The sequence below is a fragment of the Panthera pardus genome, unplaced genomic scaffold (assembly GCF_024362965.1).
Source record: "Panthera pardus isolate Hobbes unplaced genomic scaffold, ASM2436296v1 HiC_scaffold_6, whole genome shotgun sequence".
NCBI lineage: Eukaryota > Metazoa > Chordata > Mammalia > Carnivora > Felidae > Panthera > Panthera pardus.
In genome coordinates, this window is record NW_026526991.1 from 104,486,415 (window position 1) to 104,509,126 (window position 22,712).

At 37.9% G+C, this 22,712-nt stretch overlaps 1 protein-coding gene across 23 annotated transcripts in view; it reads left to right on the forward strand.

Annotated features, from left to right (window-relative positions):
- WNK1 (WNK lysine deficient protein kinase 1) overlaps positions 1-22,712 on the forward strand; it is a 159,657-nt gene that overhangs the window by 133,883 nt on the left and 3,062 nt on the right. For 7 of the 23 annotated variants that reach the window (XM_053895187.1, XM_053895191.1, XM_053895188.1 and 4 more), the window contains 18 exons: positions 740-1,198; positions 1,955-2,236; positions 2,954-3,042; positions 3,136-3,298; positions 3,720-3,836; positions 4,158-4,331; positions 4,568-4,625; positions 4,752-4,874; positions 5,444-6,891; positions 8,020-8,103; positions 10,115-10,198; positions 10,842-10,902; positions 13,742-13,815; positions 15,137-15,792; positions 16,457-16,659; positions 18,086-18,280; positions 19,205-19,297; positions 21,546-21,587. In XM_053895187.1, the coding sequence (XP_053751162.1) occupies positions 740-1,198; positions 1,955-2,236; positions 2,954-3,042; positions 3,136-3,298; positions 3,720-3,836; positions 4,158-4,331; positions 4,568-4,625; positions 4,752-4,874; positions 5,444-6,891; positions 8,020-8,103; positions 10,115-10,198; positions 10,842-10,902; positions 13,742-13,815; positions 15,137-15,792; positions 16,457-16,659; positions 18,086-18,280; positions 19,205-19,297; positions 21,546-21,587 (4,405 nt within the window). The remainder of the gene's footprint in view (positions 1-739; positions 1,199-1,954; positions 2,237-2,953; positions 3,043-3,135; positions 3,299-3,719; positions 3,837-4,157; positions 4,332-4,567; positions 4,626-4,751; positions 4,875-5,443; positions 6,892-8,019; positions 8,104-10,114; positions 10,199-10,841; positions 10,903-13,741; positions 13,816-15,136; positions 15,793-16,456; positions 16,660-18,085; positions 18,281-19,204; positions 19,298-21,545; positions 21,588-22,712) is intronic. The other 16 variants (XM_053895190.1, XM_053895192.1, XM_053895198.1 and 13 more) reach the window with 8 other exon arrangements.

Sequence of the window (22,712 nt, forward strand, 5' to 3'; positions counted from 1 at the left end):
GTCCTTGTATTTTGGCACAATGTATTGTTTCTGTCGTATTTCATCGCATCTGAGATACTGTCAGTTGTCAAATGCACCATTATGTTATGTAACCAAGTACTGACACACCATTAATTGTAAGATACATCTTAGTTTCACAAAGGTTAAAATGACCAGGTGGTAGAGAGGGATGATTCCATCCTAGAGTCAGTGAAATACGGTACTCATACCTACTTTCATTGGCCAGTGTTAGACTTAAGAATTGTAGAAGCAAAAAATAAAAATAAAAAAAATAAAGAATTGTAGAAGCAATACAGATTGAAATCTAATTCCAGTAAGAAGGAATTTCATTTGAATTTCAGTAACTACTATAATAGCAGTCATAGATGTAGTGACAACAAATATACCAATGGATTAGGGTATGTGAAATATGTCTAAATAGAGCTGTAAAAAAACAAACTCTGCTTTCGGAAGTGTCTTCTTTTATTGTCGAACAATGAAACATTAGTAAAATTTCCTACAACAAAAGATTTGAAACAGCCGGTCTGTCAGCCTCTCTGTCTCCTGTTATCCTTTCCCTATTCTTGTGTGGCACATTAACTTAAACTAATGTATGCAGGTTTGGGTTTTTGGTTTTTTTTTCCTTCTTTTTGGCTAACACATAAATCTTGCTTTTGGCAGCCTTGCTTTTTTCTTTTCTTTTCTTTTTTTTTTTTTTTTTTTTTAAGTCTGTCTGTTTTGTTTTTCTTTACCTTCCCAGCTTCCAGTTTCCCAGCCAGTACCAGCTATCCAAGGCGAACCTCAGATCCCAGTTGCGACACAACCCTCAGTTGTTCCAGTCCACTCTGGTGCTCATTTCCTCCCTCTGGGACAGCCACTCTCTACTTCCTTACACCCCCAGTATCCTGTCTCTCAAATTCCCATATCAACTCCTCATGTGTCTGCGGCTCAGACAGGTTTCTCATCCCTTCCCGTTACAATGGCAGCTGGCGTTAATCAGCCTCTGCTCACCTTGGCCTCATCTGCTACGGCAGCTGCGATCCCAGGGGGACCAACTGCGGTTCCTAGTCAGCTTCCAACCCTTCTGCAGCCTGTGACTCAGCTGCCAAGTCAGGTTCACCCACAGCTCCTGCAACCAGCAGTTCAGTCCATGGGAATACCAGCTAACCTTGGACAAGCTGCTGAGGTTCCACTTCCCTCTGGAGATGTTCTATACCAGGTATTGTTTTGGCTAGCAAAAAGGAGGGCACCAGAGGGTTTGGTTCTAATAGTAAACCATCAAGGACTTGAAAACCTAATAGTTGAGTGTCAAAATAACTAGCAGTAACAAAAGTGTAGCTGATCTCAACTAGAGAAGCTAATACAGTAAAATTCAGAGAAAAGATAGGATAGTAATATTGAATGATTCATTTCCATTTTTCTCAAGACACTTCCTTGGAGGAAGATGGTTCTCTCAATATTTGATGTAAGCTGACTAAATGCTAGATATGGCTAATAAGAGAGTAAGTACATCAGGCTACTTTTTTTTTTTATAGGTAAGGTAAATAGAGTTGCCAACATGGTACCAATAAAAAGCTTCAGATTAGCCTGTCTTGATATGACTAGAATGATTACCTTGAAGAGTTTTTGCATTCTCCCACTTTAGATTGGCTAGAAAACTGATATTTTTCTAGAAGGAATTAGTTTGTTCCTCCTATTTAAATCTGAAAGAGGAGAAAAACCAGTAATTTAAAGTGTAGTTGTAGAGTCCCGTCCCCTAAATTGAAACCAGTATACCATTTCATTTCAAGAATCATCTTTAAATCTCCTTTAAATTATTAGAAAGAGATGGGACTACTACTATTCTTCTTTACTATGTGCTTTCGTTTTTTGTTGGTTTGTTTGGTTGGTTGGTTGGTTTTTTGTGCATGTCTTGCTGTTTTGCTAATTTGATGTCCCAACCTGCACTAACTCACCTTCCTCATTTCTGTCACAGGGCTTCCCACCTCGACTGCCACCACAATACCCAGGAGATTCAAATATTGCTCCCACTTCCAGCGTGGCTTCTATTTGCATCCCTTCTACAGTCCTATCCCCTCCCATGCCGACAGAAGCACTGGCTACACCGGGTTACTTTCCTACAGTGGTGCAGCCTTTTGTGGAATCAAACCTTTTGGTTCCTGTGGGCAGTATAGGAGGACAGGTTCAAGTGTCTCAGCCAGCAGTGAGTTTAGCACAACAAGCCCCCACTACATCCTCCCAGCAAGCAGCTCTGGAGGTAAATGGAATTACTGCATGTTTATATATATAAAACACACACACACACACACACACACACACACACACACACACACACAATGGGATAAAAATGACAAAGAAGAAACATAAGGTTCCCCTGTTTAGAACTCATGTGGAGACTATTTTCAAACTAACTTCTAAATGACTTTTTCTTCCAGCAGAATGAAATGCCATTGTGGGGGCCTTGTTGCCACTGGCTGTTCTGTTGGGAAGTGAGTGTGCCTTGGAGAAGATTAACCCTATTAGCACTTCACTTCTCTAGCTAGTACTTTAGTCATTATTCTTAATCCTTTCACAAATTCTTGCCATGGCAGTCATAAAAGTATCTTATCCTGCTGTGCTCCCAGTAATCATTTTTGCCCTATTAGGAGAAAGATAGGAATCATCTTTGCACTTTGCTCTGCCTGTCCTGTTGCACACTTCTAGGAAGATGCTGGCTGCATGCAAGTTGTACTTTCTCACTCCCTAGCAGCTATGTCGGCTGATGTCACACCATGCAGTCTATACCGAGACTTAGCTTTAGAAACTTCCTTTGGAATTTTAAGACCACTGTCTTTAGATGCTGAATATTGAGAATTACTAGCAAATTTAGTGCTTCTAGGACTTGGGAGGGATAAGAAAAAAGTGTAGCTTATTGGAGATGATGAATAATAAAATGTATTACTGCCAAGATTTCCATTATCCTTTCTATTTACAGAGTACTCAGGGAGTCTCTCAAGTTGCTCCTCCAGAGCCACTTCCAGTGGCACAGGCACAACCTACCACTTTGGTCTCTTCTATAGACAGGTATGTAAAAGTAAAATTCTCCTTCCTTAACTGGTAAGTGGTATAAAACTTCAAAACATCAAACCTTTAAACACTGAACTTTATTTTTCGAAGTGCACATTCAGATGTTGCTTCAGGAATGAGTGATGGCAATGAGAATGTCCCATCATCCAGTGGAAGGCATGAAGGGAGAACTACAAAACGGCATTATCGAAAATCTGTAAGAAGTCGCTCTCGTCATGAAAAGTCCTCACGTCCAAAATTGAGAATTTTGAATGTAAGTATTGCTACTGTGTGAGTTTCATATAGTTACTTAATGTCATTTAAATATTTCTAAGGCTCAGGTATAGTTATGAAAGTTTAGAATTTTCTAATCACCCAAATAATACTGTTAAATTCCATATTTTTATGGTAAGGCACTATCTACCTTTTAGAAAAAGTTTTAATTTGTAGAACAGAGACTTTACACTCCTTCCAGACCCTTCAGTGGAAGATGAGGAAATAGCTCAAAGGCCAATATTTTCTTAACGTTTTCTTGCTACCAGTTTAAGAGGTAAATACCAACAAGTCTTCAGGGAATGGTGGTAGCATGAGGCTTAAGTTCAAGTGATAATCTGCATTACTTTCTTAAATTTAGTAATGGAATAATATGTAATATGGCTTAGATATGAAGTACTTTTTCTTTTTTTTCTTTTTAGGTTTCAAATAAAGGGGACCGGGTAGTAGAATGTCAGTTAGAGACTCATAATCGGAAAATGGTTACATTCAAATTCGATTTAGATGGTGACAATCCTGAGGAGATAGCAACAATTATGGTATGTCTGCATTTGGAGTTCCAAATTTTGCTTTAGTACTTTTTTAATAACCACTGCCCTAAGCAAATGTGCAATATTTTGTTATCTGTTTTGCCAGTTCTGTATTTATTTCAACGTGAATATAATTAGCACACCAAACCTGTGATTTAGAGATATTTTTGTCTAGGACCTGTCTAAGTGTTGAAGAATTAACTTACATATCAATGAATAATAGTACAGGTGGTGTGCAGATAGGGCAGAAGTTACAAAAGTGGCAACTGGAATGACTTAAAACATGAATAACACTCTACTAATCAGACTGACATCACATTTCTTTTACAGGTGAACAATGACTTTATCTTAGCAATAGAGAGAGAGTCCTTTGTGGATCAAGTACGAGAAATTATTGAAAAAGCTGATGAAATGCTCAGCGAGGACGTCAGTGTGGAACCAGAGGGTGACCAGGGATTGGAGAGTCTACAGGGAAAGGATGACTATGGCTTTGCAGGTTCTCAGGTAAGTTCAGCATTCCCATAGTGAAGCTTTGTTTATTTAAAATGTTGCTATAGTGTTAAATTTGCCATGCAACATGTTCAATGATACCACATTACATCAATGGCTAAAATTATCAAATATTTATGTCCTCTTTGCATGGGGCCAATTGCTTTGCCCAATCTTTAAGATTGTGTTTAGGGGCGGTGGGGGGAAAGATTGTGTATGAGAATGAATTTGGTCACTTTTGTTTGTTGTAGAAATTGGAAGGAGAATTCAAACAACCAATTCCTGCATCTTCTATGCCACAGCAAATAGGTGAATTTCTTTCCTTTCCATGTTTGCTTTTAGCTTTGACCTAAGAAATTTTATACTAATGAAATCTTAAAACTTCATGTTGGTGACAATATATAGATAATGCAGTTAAATGGTTTCTTTTTACAGGCATTCCTACCAGTTCTTTAACTCAAGTTGTTCATTCTGCTGGAAGACGGTTTATAGTGAGTCCTGTGCCAGAAAGCCGATTACGAGAATCAAAACTTTTCACTGGTGAAATATCAGATACGGGTAAGGAATTGCTTCTACCACAAACCTATATCAATCCCATATCATCTCTGCTATACTGGAAGCTTGGTCATCAAGCAATAATTCAAATGATGACATAGACAATAAAGAAGAGTAGAAAATTGAGATTATAATCAATAGGCAAACATGGAGGAGCGAAATAGAGGATGAATAGAGAGGATTAAAGAACAAGAGCCAGAAAGGACAGCCACCCTAGATATAGCTTGTGTAATAAATAATACGTAGATACATTAATATGTTTTGTTTCTCCATTTAGGACTATTGTATATGCTTTGAGGTTGCTCTTTTTTTATCTTTCTTTTTTCTCTTTTTTGAAAATTTTTTTAAATTTTCTTTTACCCTCAAAATAGCTATTCATACAAGCTAACTTATTTTCATCAAACTGCTCTTTTACTCTGCTGTTTTAGAAAAAGCCTGTCATTTCCTCGGGAGAAGTTTTAAACCTTGTTGGTATGTGGCAGTGTTGGTAACCCAAAAACAGATTGTTAGGACAATTTTGAATCTACCCTTTTAAAATGGACTGATTATGAATTTTGTATTCTCCTTTGCAGTTGCTGCCTCAACATCCCATGGCGCTGGAATGAACTTGTCTCATTCTGCTTCATCCCTTAGCCTACAACAGGCGTTTTCTGAACTCAGACATGCCCAAATGACAGAAGGGCCCAATACAGCACCTCCCAACTTCAGTCATACAGGACCAACATTTCCAGTAGTACCTCCTTCCATGAGTAGCATTGCTGCAGTCCCAACCACAGCAGCAGCCACACCTTCAATATCAGCCCCTGCAACTAGCAGCCCTCTTAATGACATGTCCACATCAGTAATTCAGTCTGAGATTCCAGTGCCCACTGAAAAAGGGATTGGTGGAGTTGCCACCTGCACAGGTGTGATACCGTCAAGTGGTCTCCCTGTACCTCCTATATCTGAATCACCAGTATTTTCCACTGTGGTTTCAAGCATTACAATACCTACAGTTGTCTCAATATCAACAACATCCCAGCCAGTTCAGGCTTCTACATCTGGGAGTGTTGTTTCTAGCATAGGCACTTTGCCATCTATACCAGTTTCAACGTTAGCCTCTGCTGCGGGCAGTGCTGCTGTCTCAGGTGCTAAGCCTCCACCTGTAGTATCTCAACAAGCGACAGGCAGTACTTCTGGGGTAGCCACGTTAACATCCATTGCTGCCACCACTCCATTCCCGAGCATAGCTTCCCAGCTGCCTCTTCAGCTGAGCAGCAGCACCTCTGCTCCTACTCTAGCTGAAACAGTGGTGGTTAGTGCACACTCACTAGATAAAACATCTCATAGCAGTACAACTGGATTGGCTTTGTCCCTGTCTGCATCATCATCTTCCTCCCCTGGAGCAGGATTATCTAGTTCTGTTTCTCAGCCTGGTGGGGTGCATCCTTTGGTCACCCCATCAGCTATAGCTTCTACTCCTGTCCTTCCTCAAGCAGGAGGACCTACTTCTACACCTTTATTACCCCAAGTACCTAGTATCCCACCTTTGGTACAACCTGTTGCCAGTGTGCCTGCTGTGCAGCAGACACTAATTCATAGTCAGCCTCAACCAGCTTTACTTCCCAACCAGCCCCACACTCACTGTCCTGAAATAGATGCTGACTCACAGCCCAAGGCTCCTGGAATTGATGACATAAAGACTCTAGAGGAAAAGCTGCGGTCTCTCTTTAGTGAACACAGCTCATCTGGAGCCCAACATGCATCTGTCTCACTGGAGACATCACTGGTAGTAGAGACCACTGTCGCACCAGGCATCCCAACCACTGCTGTTGCACCAAGCAAGCTCATGACTTCTACTACAAGTACATGCTTACCACCAACAAGTTTGCCATTAGGGACAACTGGTTTGTCAGTTATACCAGTGGTCACACCTGGACAAGTTTCCACCCCAGTCAGCTATGTGTCCGCCCCAGTCACCACTACGTCAGGAGTGAAAGCTGGAACTGCTCCATCAAAGCCACCTTTAACTAAAGCTCCAGTAAGATTCTTGTTTTGAAATAATTTGATAAATATGATTATTCTTTCCCCCAACCCCGTAAGTGCCTTTTTTCAACTCAGCCTTGCAAATTAGAAATGTAGTTATAAAGATGGCCTGGCCTATAGTAGACATTAAGTGTTTATTAAATAAATTGAAAATTATTTTAGGATATATATACATTGAACACAAGAGACCTCCTTTTTTTGGAATATGGCAAGATTTGGGGGTTAATTATATTACATGATTTTCTAAGGCTATATAATAATCAGGTAAAATACAGACGTTCCTTCCTCATTGGCACCAGCTAAAGAAATCTGTATCCCAAAAGGAAGCTAAATGCTTCTGCTAGCAATTATACATAGTAATAGCAGTTTACAGTGATCTTTGTTTCAATGAGAATGAAGCAGATTTTCTGCTTTGCTTCAGTTCCACAGTTGTACAATTTGGGGTGTACAAAAACTGGAAGTTGGTGATGAATTTCATATACAGGGAAAAAGAATCTAATCCTAGGAATAAGTTAACTAAAATGTGTTTTCCAATTCCGCTATGGTGGATTTCCTCTCCTTCTATCTTCAATCTCTCTGATCTTCTCCAAATAACAAGGCTGTGTTTTTTCTACTATATTCTGTGCTTCACTTATCTTTCTGCATTGCCATTGATTGTAAAATTCTTCTTATAGTCAGCCAGTAATAGAGGCTGTGTACAAATTGCTTAATAGTGTTAGATTTCTGATGACTTTTGTTATCAGACCTGCCCCTTGGTTATTTCTGAATTGTTTTCTCAGAAAAGTCTTTGTTTTAGGAAAAGCCTGATGATACTGTACCAAAACAGTGGCTCAAGAATAACTGTGCCTCTCATGTCCATACAGCCTTTGATTCTGTTTTCCCTAGGGAATAACCTTCCACTAAATTTTACTATTCATTTTATTGGTATGTAGTAGTAACCCCATAATAGTATCATGGTTATAATGTCCTTTATTTAAGATAGATACCAGAATATAAGCCAGATGACAATCATGCCTTAACTATAGATATATTTTATTCTTACATTTCTGCATTTGAATTAGTTGATTTACTGGCCAGTATATAGTCTTTCTCATGGACTTGAATTTCCCTTCATTGTCTGTAGGTGCTGCCAGTGGGTACTGAACTTCCAGCTGGTACTCCACCCAGCGAGCAGCTGCCACCTTTTCCAGGACCTTCACTAACTCAGGTGCCCCAAGACTTGGCAGATTTCTTTTTGTGCTCCTACTTTTTCCTTCACAAAGCTTATTTAAATTCTCCATTGCATGATCTTGGCTTCTGGCTCCTCTTTAGTTTTGACTTAGTAACAACTTTCTCTTAAAACAGTGTATATGGCTAATGATCCAGGCCTTATTTAAAGTAAGAAGCTTCGTGGTTCTTTTGTTCAAGTCATCTAGAACACATTTGATATTAATATTTTTTCATATTTTATGAAGAAAGAAAATAGCAGGGTTTACATTTTACCAGACAAATATAACTCCTATCATTCACAGTTTTCTAGAATAGTGAAATTGCATCTGATGAATGAGATTAGGCTCTAGACCATTGTGGAAGTAAAAAATTACAAGTAATCAGAATTAACTTTGAAAGTTCCTTAGGAAAAGATAACTGATAATGCCCCTTTTCTGTGAGTTCAGTCAACCAGTTTTTTCTCTAATGTTTGACATTTCTTTCAGTGACCAACAAATAAAGTAATTGGCTTAAATATAGATGGATATAAGGGTCATGTTTCATGAAAAATATGTCTTTTATCTTTCAATACAAAACCTACACAGTTTAGTTAGCGTGAGATTACTCATACAGGAACTGAGAGCAGTGACATGAATGTGAGATTCCTGTTTCACACTCAGATCTGCTCATTGGGTCTACCCAATGGTGATCAGAATTGCCTGCAATATTTAAATTATCATTTCCCTTTTCTACCCTACCCCACCACCCCACACATTTATTTAGTTGAAGTCCCGTAAGGAAAGTAGTTATTATGAAGCTATTATAACCATGAAAAAGCTTCTGCCGTGAGCAAAGTAGTAAACATTGAAACTAAAACAGGAATTTATTTTAGAATTATATAGAAGAAAAACATAAATTGCTAACACAAGAAGTCTGGATTTATCACTTCTACAGCTGTACAGTAGAATATAAAGAACTTGCCATGATAGAGTAATAACTCCAAAGAGAACTCACTCCATCAGTCACCACATTTTGGAAAAAATACATTGTGAAAGTCTGTAAGTTAGGGGTTTTACACCTGTTTTCTCCTTAAAAACATGTATTCAGACACGTATTCAGGCTCAAATGTGATGAGAAACAGCAAATAAGATGTGAGGAGGTGGGGTTTAGTGGATAATGCCTATATAGAGAGGGAGAAGGATAAATGAAGGCTGTAGAAGAATAAGTGATAGAAGCCAAAATAGATGTGGGATTATGGCCTGTATCAAAAGTAAAAAGTTACTGGCCTTGTGATGAATGGTGGTAAGACCTGGTTAACAGGTTGGAATGCCCAGACCTCCAGTTCCTTTTTGCTGCCATTTATAGGGTATAAGAAATATAGATTAAGACCTAAAGAAAAGAATAGTATCCTTGATAGTGATCAAATACATTAATGCCATCTTTTATTCATAAGGACAAGTTCTCAGAAAGATGTACCAAACTGAAAAAGAAAAAATTAATCTACCAAAATATCTTGATACATTTTTCAGAATATATATATTTTAAGTTTATTTACTAGCAGGGTGAGAGGCAGAGAGAGAAAGGAAGAGACAGAATCCCAAGCAGGTTCTGTGCTATCAGTGCAGAGCATAATGTGGGGCTCAGTCTCATGACCCATCAGATCATGACCTTAGCTGTAATCAAGAGTCAGATACTTAACCAACTGAGTCCCCCAGGCACCCCCAGAATATATTTTTAAAGAGAGGACAGGTAGAAACTTTTGTATCACTTTAAGGAACATCAAACATAGACTTCAAAACTGTAAAAACATAAATATGACTGAATTTCTCTAAGGCTTGGGAAATTGACATAAAATATCATTCAAGCAATATAAGTTAATATTTAATATATTGAGTTTTATATTCAGTGACTAGACAGATGTTACGTTGTGTCAATCTAAAGCATCAAAGAGTATTCCTTATTTAGATGAGCTATATGTAGTGCTTCTGAATATGCCAAAGACCTCTACTTATTGTAGTTGTTTCATTCAGTCCCAGCAACCTCTGGAAGATCTTGATGCTCAACTGAGAAGAACACTTAGTCCAGAGACTGTTGTGGTGACATCTACAGTTGGGGTAAGTTTTGAAAATTTTGCCAGAATCTTTCCATAATCCTAATATATCACATTCCTAAAACATACTCTAACCTATTAATACCTTTAACACCTACAGAGTTAAAAGCATTAATTCAGAGTCTTTGCTTATTCCAGCAAACAGAAATAAAGCAGATTAAGATTAACACTGACCCAGTGGTATAACTGTGGAAAATATTTTATTGATTTGAAAGGTACTTTTCTTGTCTTGCCTCTGGTTAGAATTATACCATAGATGAATTCTATGGGTTTTGTATTTATGCTTTGGAGGAAGCTGTGCTTTAAAAGTTAACTTCTTCCTTTTAAGCTTGTGATACAATAATGTTCTGATTAAAACTATTTTTTTCTATTATCCAAGTTATACTCTTAAGTATCCCAGGATAAAAACAAACAACAATATAGAAGCAACTCAGAATTTTTTCTTAAAATTTTTTTGTTTTTTTTTTTTTACATCAGACTTACTTTTAGGCTTAAAAAAAAAAAAACTCTGTTGGACACAAGTGTTTCTTCACATATACTATATTTCTGTTGCCCTTTATAAAAACCAGAGGAAAGGCAGCATGGCAACAGTTTAAGAGTGACTGAAGCTAAAGATTTTGTGGTATCTGTGTGTATGTGTTTTGCAGCCTGTGTCCGTGGTGGCTCCAGCAGCAGTTACAGAAGCAGGAACACCGCCTCAGAAGGATGGTGAGAAGCATCCTTCTTCCTCTTATGTTATACCATTTCCAGTCCTCTTTATAATTGATTATAGAGTTTACTATCTCAAAGACATTCTTAAGAATGTAGGTGTATTTGGAACAGTTTTAAAGAACAATTTTACGTATTTCATAACTTAGGAACTTTAATACTAATATTTGGAACATGTAATATTAGCATGCAAAAGGTAATGATAGTTTCTCGGAATAAGACCCTTTGTTATTAGCTAGGATAGACCCTTGCTAAGAGAGAGAAGGAAATTCAGGCCTATTTATAAAAGTTAATTTACCTTAATCTCTTGGCTTTTGTGACACTAGATAGATAGAGGTAGAGATAAGCTTGACTAGCATGGATGCTAGAAATACAAATATATATTGTAATCAGTTTAAACATTATTTTTTTCCATTTCTGGAGTCTTTAGAATTGGCGTGTTTGTACACAGTCTCTTGGCAAAGCATATTTCCAGATTTTGTAACAACTTAAAATTGCCATGAGAACTTTTATGAGCATGCTCTTGGTCATGAGTTCATATCAGCTACTTCTTTTCTGAATTTTGTTGTAAATCTCTTTTCACTGCATCACCAGTCCCCCCACAAAGTAGGAAATTTAAAGCTTCTATTTTCTGTCACCTTTTCTCTTAGAACCATTTATATTCAAAAGGGAAAATAATTAAACATGAGCTGTATTTATTCAGTGTGCTTTTGTGTAACACTTAATATTGTTCCTTTTGTAGTTTATCCATTCTCCTCACTACCACCTACATATGTTTCCCTGTGTAACTATTAATAAGATTACCTGAATACTCAGATCTTTCTTTCTTCCTTAAATTCTGAATTTCACTTAAAACCTCTCTAAATTATCTTCAAGGCAATTATATTCTGAATTCACTCTCATTTTAAAAGAAGTGACTTGAAAATCAATGGAGGGGCACCTGGGTGGCTTAGTTGGTTAGTGTCTGATTTCGGCTCAGGTCATGATCTCACAGTTCATGAGTTCAAGCTCCGCATCAGGCTCTCTGCTTTCATTGAAAAGCCCATTTTGGATCCTCTTGTCTCTCTCTGTCTCTGTCCTTCCCCCGCTCATGTGCATCCCCTCCCCACCCACCAAAAAATAAATAAACATTAAAAAAAAATCATTGGAACAGACTAGAGAAGTTTAGAAATGGACAAACTATAAAGAAGAAATATGAAAAAGGTGGGCTTTTAAATCAGTGAGAAAACGCTAGGATATTTCAATAAATGCTTTGTGACAACTGAACAACCATCTGGAAGAAAGCTTAGATGCCAGCCTTGACCAACATAAATTCCAAATAGGTCAAAGATGAAAAATGATAATGTAAAATAGTGCTGTAAAAAAACATACAAGAAATCTTTTTCTTTTCTTTTTTTTTTTTTTTTTAACTGTCTGAAGTAGGATCAACAAACTTTCTGTAAAAGGCCAGAAAGTTGTATATTTCAGGCTTTGCTGGTCATATAGTCTCTGTCACAATTACTAGAATGTCCTATTATAACCCAAAAACAGCATAGGCCATACGTAAATGAATGAGTTTGGCTCTGTAGTCTAATAAAATTTATTTACAGAAAGAAGCTGTGGGCTGAATTTGGTCCATGATCATAGTTTGCTGATCCCTGATACAGAAGCAATAATAGATTCAAAACTTTCTGCATGGAAAAAAAAGCCATGATGTCCAAAGATAAATGAAAAACTGGGCAGTGGTGGGTATTCATATCACAGAAAAGACTAGTAAGTGATAGCATTTCTAAACCTCTCATTGGTAAACTTAGAAGTTTAATAGCCACCAGTGACTTAACACAACCTCTTTAGAGATCAATTTAGTAATGTGTCTCCAAGTTTTAAATGGGTATGATTCAGCACATCCATTCTTAGGTATTCCACAGATTCATAAGAAAATACTTGGTAGAACACTTATAATAGCAAGAAGTTCTGAAAAACTTAAATGTCCATCCACAGAAGCCTGTTTAAAATATGGTACTTTGTATACATATAGCATACATACAGACAGACATAAAACACTGCAGCCATTAAAAAGAATGAGAAATCAATATGGAATGCTAAGATACATTGTAAAAATATCAAAATCAGTGTTGTATAAAATTGAGCTTACTAGTTGTATAAAATAAAGAAAATGCTTGTATATGTCTATATTATCTCTAGGAAAAAAAACCTCAAGTGGTTGTCCTTAGAAAGGATGACCTAGGTGGCTTGAAAGTTGTTCAAAACTATTTATCAGTGATTCTGACACCTTGTACTTCCTGTTCTAAGATTTTTGCCTAAGTGTTGTATAAACCAAGTTGTCATAGATGATTTTCATTTTAAAAATGCGTCTTTGATATCCTAAGTAAAATCTCATAATTCTCTTCATTTATTTTTATCTTTGAGTTAAAGAATGAGTAATTGAATTCTTACTACCCATTAACCTTAGTTTTTATAGTATCTCTTATGTTGTAGTTAAGCCTTGAAGCTGCTTTGCTTATATGTAACTTTTATTCCTCCAAACAATAACATATCATCTGTACATGTGTACAAGGAAAAGTAGAGGACTAATGATAAATTTTCAGACTTTGACAGTATTTCACAAACAGTATCTTTCAGACTAAAGGTATCTAGTAAGGAGAGTAAATAATAACTATTTTCCTTTTTGGACAAAGCCCAAGGAGAAAAGAAGGTAAGGAAATTTTCCTTGCCTCAGACCATTTTTCTCACCTCATAGGTACTTTTATTTTGCTGTATTTCTGACCAAAAGGAAAAGAAGCTAACTAAAAAGAGATGCCAACTTAAGTTCTTTTTCTCCTCCATGTACTTGTTTCAGTTTCTCAAATCACAGAAGGTCCTGTCCTGGGAACTAGTTCAGGAACTGGTGTTTTTAAGATGGGACGATTCCAGGTAAGACCATTACTTTCCCTTGCCTTGATTTCCTCTTTGGGGTGAATAGGTATATAATAAAATTATTACTTACCTTTGGGACACAATTGCCAATTTGATGATATATCTTTTTTATAGTTCTTTATCATTTCACCCTCTTAAAAATAATACATGTTTAAAAAAAAAAACCTTCTGGGGCACCTGGCTGGCTCAGCCAGAAGAGCATGTGACTCTTGATCTCAGGGTCATGAATGTGAGCCCCACATTGGATGTAGAGATTGCTAGAAATAAATAAATATGTAAACTTTAAAAAATAATAATAATACATGCCAATTAAAGGAATGCAGAATACTTAGTACAGTAGAGAAACAGTATACTGTCTACCCCATCTTCCTACCTACCTCCTCCACCCAGGATTACTTTTTAGGGTGTGTTTCTCCTCATTCCTTTTTCTATGTACATGTGTGTACAATTGACCCTGCTTTTCTGAATGAGATTTTACAGCTTTTTTCCCCAATCTAGTAGTTGGTTCACCTAACCCATTCTCCTATTATTAGTCATTAGGTTGTTTCAAATTTTTCTATCGTAATAAGTAATGTAACAGGAAACATTTTCTATGTTTAGGACAATTTTTTAGGATTAATTTCTGAAATGAAAATACTGAGTCAACATCAAGTGATACATCGTTTTCTTTTCCCAGGTGGTCCAACTAGTGATTTATTTATTTTTTTATTTTTTACTACTTTCACAACTGCTTTCCAGTTATTCTCATGGTAGCACTGGGAGTTGGGGATAGCAGTTGATATTTTTCTCATTTGTAAACTGAGGTTCTGAGAGTTTGTACTGGGCTGAGTTTATAATACATGGACAAATTAGAACAAGGATCTGGATCCTCCTTTTGGTCCCATTTAGTTATGTTGATTCTTGAAGCTTAGCTGGCATTTAACATTCATTGTCTTTAATCTTTGTAGTTTTCATATTCACAGGCAACCTTCAAGATTCCATTCCCTGTTATTTATATTTCCACAAGGACATAAATCTAAGTCTTGTATATAACATGAGATCTGGAGGTAAATTATTAACTTAGTAAGCTTAGCCAGCCACTGAGAATCTGTATCTAATCTGTACATCTCAGTACAGATCTTGTTCTCTATAATGGTATTCCATTTATTTTCACAGTGAAGGTGGAGGGGCTTATGTAAAGAGATACTGACTGGGAAATAAAGTGATTCAATTTTTTTTATTGAATTTTTTTTATTATTTTAATTCAATTTTTTATCATTTTAAAAATTGAATATTGGGGATTTTGTTTTTTAATCTCACTTTTGTCTCTTTCCATCAGGTTTCAGTTGCAATGGATGATGTCCAAAAAGAGGGTAAAAATAAGTCAGAAGATGCAAAGTCTGTTCATTTTGAGTCTAGCACTTCAGAGTCCTCAGTACTATCAAGTAGTAGTCCAGAAAGTACCCTGGTGAAGACAGAGCCTAATGGGATCCGTAGCATCTCATCAGCTATGCCAGATAGTGCCCACAAAACTCCTGCCTTGGGAGCAAAGTCAGAAACTGGGCAGCCTACAAAGGTAGGACGCTTCCAGGTGACAACTACAACGAACAAAGTAGGTCGTTTCTCTGTATCAAGAACTGAAGACAAGATTGCTGAGGCAAAGAAAGAGGGACCAATGGCATCTCCTCCTTTTATGGATTTGGAACAAGCTGTTCTCCCTGCTGTGATACCAAAGAAAGAAAAGCCTGAACTGTCAGAGCCTTCACATCTGAATGGGCCATCTTCTGACCTGGAGGCCGCCTTCCTAAGCAGGGATGTGGATGATGGTTCAGGTAGTCCACACTCCCCCCATCAGCTGAGCTCAAAGAGCCTCCCTATCCAGAATCTAAGTCAGAGCCTTAGTAATTCATTCAACTCCTCTTACATGAGTAGTGACAATGAGTCAGATATTGAAGATGAAGATTTAAAATTAGAGCTGCGAAGACTACGAGAAAAGTAAGTGTATTTTCTTCTGTAAAAGAATAATGGCAGAATCATAGTAAGATCTAGCTCCTGGTGCCTAGTATTCTTTTCACTGCAATATGCTTATATCTCATTTCTTTCAAACAGAGGGTGCTATGCAAAAGCTAGTTTCCTCAATGTAGTTCTCATTAGGTCTTGTATTTATAAGGACCCGTAGCATTTCTACTTCTAGAACTTCTTCAGCACCTTTGTATTATTACTATATTATTGTTTTTCTTAATAGCACTTTTTATCATTATTAACCTAATTTAATAGTCTACCAAATGAATCTAGTAATGGATGTAGATTATGTGGCAGGTTTTATAGATCATATTTGACACACTGGTCCAGAGTAGCAAATTCAGTACCCCTGTGTATGCCTCAAAAATCAGGAAATCTTTTCTCCTAACATATCATCAACTACTTGTTGGTTAGGAGCTTATTGGAATTTGGCTTGGGTAATGGAGGCCAAACAATAATGAAGTAACAAACTAGAATCTCAAGGTAATAGAAGAAATTACGTTAAGTACACTGAGGGGGGAAAGATTCATGAGTAGTAAGTAAATACTTGAATAGAGTTTAAAGAATATGTTGTTAAATCTCATTTGAACAAAAGTGATTATCATGTTTTTGATTCATGTTTGGTTATCTTTCACAGACATCTTAAAGAGATTCAAGACCTGCAGAGTCGCCAGAAGCATGAAATTGAATCTTTATATACCAAACTGGGCAAGGTTCCCCCTGCTGTCATTATTCCCCCAGCTGCCCCTCTTGCAGGGAGAAGAAGGCGACCCACTAAAAGCAAAGGCAGCAAATCTAGTCGCAGCAGTTCCTTGGGGAATAAAAGCCCCCAGCTTTCAGGTAAAAAGCCATGGACTAGGTCAGCCTTGGCTGTCCCATCTTTTGTTTCTGTCTCCTGACTCTATATGTAACCTATTGAGCCATTTGTTGTTTTTGTTAAATTTCAGAGGAGTTTGACTTTCCTAATATTCTTGCTTCCTTGACTTTTCCACTCCTTATATTTATAGTACCTCTATTTGTTGAGTCTATGGAAGGGTGAGTACTATGGCTTATTCCATTGTAACCCATATTACTAACTACCTCCATTACCCAAGCCACTTACAGTTGTTCTTAAGGATAAAACACTTAGCATTGCCTGGTTACTCATATAATTCACATTACACCAAACTCATAGTCAATTGGAAGAAAATACTTTAGTAAAAGTTCAGGTAGGTTTTTACTTTCAGTGAATGGATTATCCATAATTGCAGCTGGGATGAATGTAAATTTCATTTAGATGTTTGGATATGTCTTAGGTGGCAATTTTCCTGATTAAAGTTTTTATTTCATTTATGTATATTGAAATAAAGAACTTGCTCGTGGCTGTAATAAAAAATAATTCATAATCTCTTGTAATAAACTACAGTTTGTCTATTTTAATGGTGATAGAATTCTTACCCTTTGGTGAAATTATGAGAATGTTAACAGATAATTGGTTGTAAAGTGAAAGACTGAAATAAATTTATACCTCATAGTTGTTCTCCAGGTCTAATATAAATGTGTTGGAAAGCAGTTCCAAACTTCTTAGCAGCTTTCCATTCTCTGGAAGCTTTCAGAAACCCAAACCATTTCTCTAGTACATCAGAACCCATTCATTAGTAGAAATGTGATTATAAAGGATATCAGCTAATTTAGATCCTGATCCCAATTTTGACATACTTTTTGAGTGGCCTGCTAGTCTGCCAATTAGTAGGGAACAGAGAAATTGGTCAATTTCAAGACAGTTGACTAGGGAATAAAAGCCACCTGCCACAAATAATTTTAAATATGTATTACTCTGTAGTCATCTGCATTATTTTTGACACCACTTTTGTACTTGACCTGACACATACTTAGAAGGAAAACTAAGCAGAGACTGCCCACCAAACCTATTTGTATCCTGCATCAATTCAGTGTTACAGGTTTTTAAAAGCAATGATGGAATTGTAAAATGGAATTCTCCCATATCCACTGCGTGTTCTACTCAGCTGAGACTTGGGAACCATCTAGGTTATCTAAACTAAGTCTTTCGGAATAGTTACTCCAGCCCTATTGCCTATTGATTCTCATGTCATTTCTCACTCCCCTCCCATTAGTGAGGCCTTTTGTTCTTTCATCACTTACAGCTTTTGACCTATTATTAGTCACTTAGTGGGGCACATTGAAGAATAAGAATATAAGAATAGTGCCTGTTAAGTTTATTGAGAAAGCTGGACATGTTTCCTCATGCCACTTTATCTTTTGGCAGGTAACCTGTCTGGTCAGAGTGCCACTTCAGTTTTGCACCCCCAGCAGACCCTCCACCCCCCTGGCAACATCCCAGAGACTGGGCAGAATCAGTTGTTACAGCCCCTTAAGCCATCTCCCTCCAGTGACAACCTCTATTCAGCCTTCACCAGTGATGGTGCCATTTCAGTACCAAGCCTTTCTGCTCCAGGTCAAGGTAAGCAATCAAAGCAATCAACATGTTCTAAAAACATGAAAATGGAGATACTGCCATATCCGCAACAAAAGCCTGATGAGCATCCTATTAAGGTCAGTTGGAAGACCAGCTGACCAGAACACAGCCTGTGTATTAAAACACTTTCGGATCTTGAGCTGGAAAGGGAAGTTGAGTAATGATTATATTAGGTGAATTCATTGCTCCTATCAGATGAAATAGGTTTTTTCAAAGGATTACAGCAAAAGGTTGTATTGTGACTTACATGAGGACTTAACCAAATTAATGACTCATTTGGGATTTGCAACATACGCTTTAATACTAGACTGAGATTTCCTGGACCAAAATTAAGGAGTTTTAGCAGTTTCTGAAAGCTAATGCATTTGCCTAGCCAGTGTAGACTTTTTTAACTTGTAAGTATGGGAGTAGCATTCTAAGATAAATAGCCCTACAATTCGATTTGTTACCTATAATCTACTTCCTAAATAGAGTTTTATTTATTAATGATCATTTAAAACCTTCCTGTAGCAGAACGCTGCTAGTAACGATAGAACGAGAATTGGAAGAACTTAGGTGTCTGGGTGGAAAAGAATAAGAGAAGAGTTAGGTAACTTGCTTAGGTGCTTTTGCCACAATATCACAGATAGTAAAGGTAGATCATCATTGGACTAGGTAAATGTGCTTGCTTGCCAGGAGCACAAACCAGCTAGCATTATTATTCACACTGGGAAAAGCTTCAACATTTTGCAAAGTAAGGGAATTGAGACCTAATATTTCCTGTCCTACCTATCTGACATTTCCCTAGAAGCTTGTTCTTCTGTGTGCCATCTTAGCGCATTTCACCACTCCAGCCTCAAGTTTCTAACATCTTGTAGTTGTGTTCTGTCTCTTCTCTCTCTGTTCTTCCCTGTTTTTCCCCTCTCACAGGCTGTGCGAAGTTTAACTGTGCATCTGAGCAGGTGACATTCAAACCTGGTGGCAGGAGGACCCGATTTCTGAGTACGCCCTGCTTGGCTCTTTGTGTGTAACACCTTTACTCCTTCCTCGTCCTTGTTTTTCTGCTGCTTGGATCTGATGTTTCATGCAGTCCATTTTCATTTGTCTCTTTGTATATCATCTACTCAGTGGCTTGGCTGAACTATTACCCTCAGAAGTTTGGGTCTCTATATTAATTATGATAAAAGATGTAGAAATAAGAACAGGTTTCTATAAACTTCAAAATAACTTTCTGGTAGAATTGCTTCTTTATAGATCCATGACAGAGTAGAAAAGGTGGTAATGCTGTATAGACTGCAGGGTCATTTGGGATAAAGACTGAAGTCCATAGTCCTACTCACTTCCACCCCTTGCTTTGGCATTAGAAGTGACAGAAAGCATCTTGACCACTGATGTACTTAGATCCTGGCAGCAAGGGAAAATTACACCCTATTTTTTTATTCTTTTTCCGAGTAGGTTGAAATCTTTTTTTTCTTCTCAATTTAGCCTGGCCATCTGTCCATTGAAATGATGCTAGAATCTCTTCATTGGATCCTTTCACCACCCTTACCTTCTAACTCCCTAAAGTTGATAGTTCAAAAAGGGTTTCAGTGTAGTTATTCTGATCAAGCATTTATTCTCAAGAACCAGAGCCCAGGGCCTGCCAGTGAAAATGGTCTCTTTAACATGATTGCTAGGATTTCTTAGCTTTCTTAAAAGCAAGGCACAATAGTAAATCACCCAATTTCCCAGCCCATCTTCCCCAAATATGAAATGAAGATGATGCCTCTCTCGTAGGGCTGTTGTACAAAAAAATAAGATCATGTGCACAAACACTGGTAGCTCTTGGGAAGCACACATCATTTTCTTCTAATTAGCCAGTGCCTACCTGAAACATAGTAGGTAGTCAATAAATGTATACTGGAATAAAAATTTTAAAAACAAAAATAAGGCTCAAGTAGAAAACCTTTGTTAGAGTTTGGTTAAAGATCTTCATTGCTGAGGCCTCAAACTTCTGATGTGGTTACTGAAGTGCTTTTTAAATGCATGTGCTAAGGACATCACTGTTGCTGAGGTTCAGAGGTCCTTGGGCCTCATGTATCACTATCCAGGACTATTGAACAAAGAAGGAGGTGGAAGACATTATCCAGTTTGGTAGTTTTCCAAAGCATGTGTGATGTTTGGTTACACTAGGCTGGACCAAGCATGTTAGCACCTTGACACTTAAATAAGCATATGTCCAGCTGGCAAGATGAGATGACATTAGTAGGAGGAGACAAGTGTTTCAAAGTAGGTTGCGACACGTCAGGCCTATGCTATACAGCCTGAAACGTCGAAGAGGGAAGAAAGAGAACCAAGGCTTTTTTGTGAAGAACAATGTGAGTGATACATTTCAGATTAATTAATTAAATAAATTCTCACCACACTCTTAAAGGTAGGTGGTAGCACACAATTGTTCAGATGAAAGTGGTTAGAAATAAAATCTTACCACTTCCTTTCGGGTCTAAAACGAGAGGCCCTACATCTGTTGAAGGCACACAAGTATACATCATGTAAGCCTTGGTAAACAAATTACGAAAGGCAGATTTAAAGCAAATAGGGAAAGGAAAACAGGCATTTATTTACCAGGTGTAGGGTCTTTTTAGTTTGGGATGCGTTATTCTGTGCTCTCAAAATAGATTATGGTTTGGAAGCACGGCTTGGCTTAACGCTTTATTTATGTTCAAAAGTTGCTTGTTTTCCACATACTTTTAAAATTTTTTCTGGAGGGGACGGGGTTAGTATGTATGTCTAGGATTTGGAAATATATTAGCCGATTTAAAAGGATTCAAAACTGTAACAATGGTACTGTTAAGTCTACTGTGGTAGGATTGTTTAATGCATTTTATCGAGTGCTTTTTAACAACCCAGCAGGAGAAACAGAAAGTGGGACGGGGTCAGTGGAAAGACTGCTTGGGTATTTGAAATTCAAGCAGTAAGACCTGAGAGACTGGAGTTCTTCCCCCAGGTTCCCCCAGAACCTTAGTGCAGAGCATTACTTGTAGATACAAAGACTGGTGGAAGCTCAGCCGTCAGCCAGGTGCCACTGGCCATCAGATAACCACGTGAAGGCTGACAGCTAGCAAGCTGCGTCCCATAGAACTGTACCCATAGCAGGGTACTCCCAGGTCCCACCAACTTGTCTCTCTTTCTGCTTTCTCTTGCTGGCACTTTGTGTGCTGTTTGGAGATTCTAAATATTTTACACTGATGTTTCTTTGTCTTTAACACGTTGCTCTCTCTTTGTGCTTCAGGGAAGATGGTGAAAAAAGTCTGTCCTTGCAACCAGCTCTGTAGTAATTATCTTTTCTTTCTGTTATTTTTGGTCCTTGATTGCAAAGCCTGTTATCCATGAGTTCTTAGAACCCTGAAGCTTCACAACGCCCTCATTTCCCAACTTCCATCTGTCTAGTTCTGCACCCTGTTCTGATATATTTTTTAACATGCTTAATTGCTGACCTGTGACTATCCTTACAGATTAAGAAATCACCTCCTAGTCAATGCTCTCACATGATGACCCTCTGTGATCCTGGCTTTGTGACAATTATGGATTGATGATGCCCATGATAGAGAGAGAGATCAGGGATGCCTGGCTCTTTGGGGAGAGCCCTTTAGTTAGCAGATATGTGCCAGCTGCTGTTCTCCCACTGGAAAATCAGCACTGGTCAAAACATGGAAAAGTCCACATCCTCATATCACAGCAGGAGGCGTCTGCTAGATTGTGGAGGAGAAAAGCACTACTTCGTAGAGTCTGGCTTCTTAGGCTGATGGCTTCTCATTAACGTGCATGCAATTCAACTACCCAATCAGCCACCTAGACAGTCAGAAAACTCTGTAGTTGGGGTACTGGGCAATAAGCTGTGACTCATAGTAGGTTATCGTTCATGGGATCTGGTGGTGGGACATAGGGGAAATGTATTATGGCAGGAGAAAAAAATGGATTTGGGGTGGTAAAATATATACTACTTCCTAGAGCTTTGCAGCAGAACTGAGAAAGGTCTAGAGGCTACTCAGTGTACTCTCTGGAAGGCAAGCAGCATCCTCAAAAATATATGTATTATAAGTGTTTTTAAACCATTTCCTACTAAAGTGGACTAAATGCACTATCCATGCTTCTAGCTTTTGTAGTCAACTTTTCCCAGGCATTAATTTCTCGTCAGAGAGGGATGTGTTTGTTTCCTTCTTTAATGGGAAAGCCTGTTTTCAGAAGCCAGAATAAGGTTAACTGTACGGCCAACCTCCTCATGGTATAAACCCCACCTTCATAATCCAGTAGTGTGTAAGACAGATGAAAATGAAAAATGAAATTTGGTTGTAAAGGAGCCTCACAGCATCAGAGACGACTAGCATGAGACTAGAGAGGTGTGACCCCAGCATGAGCTCTTTGTGAATAAGCAGTGTTCACCTCTACTGAGCTTCTC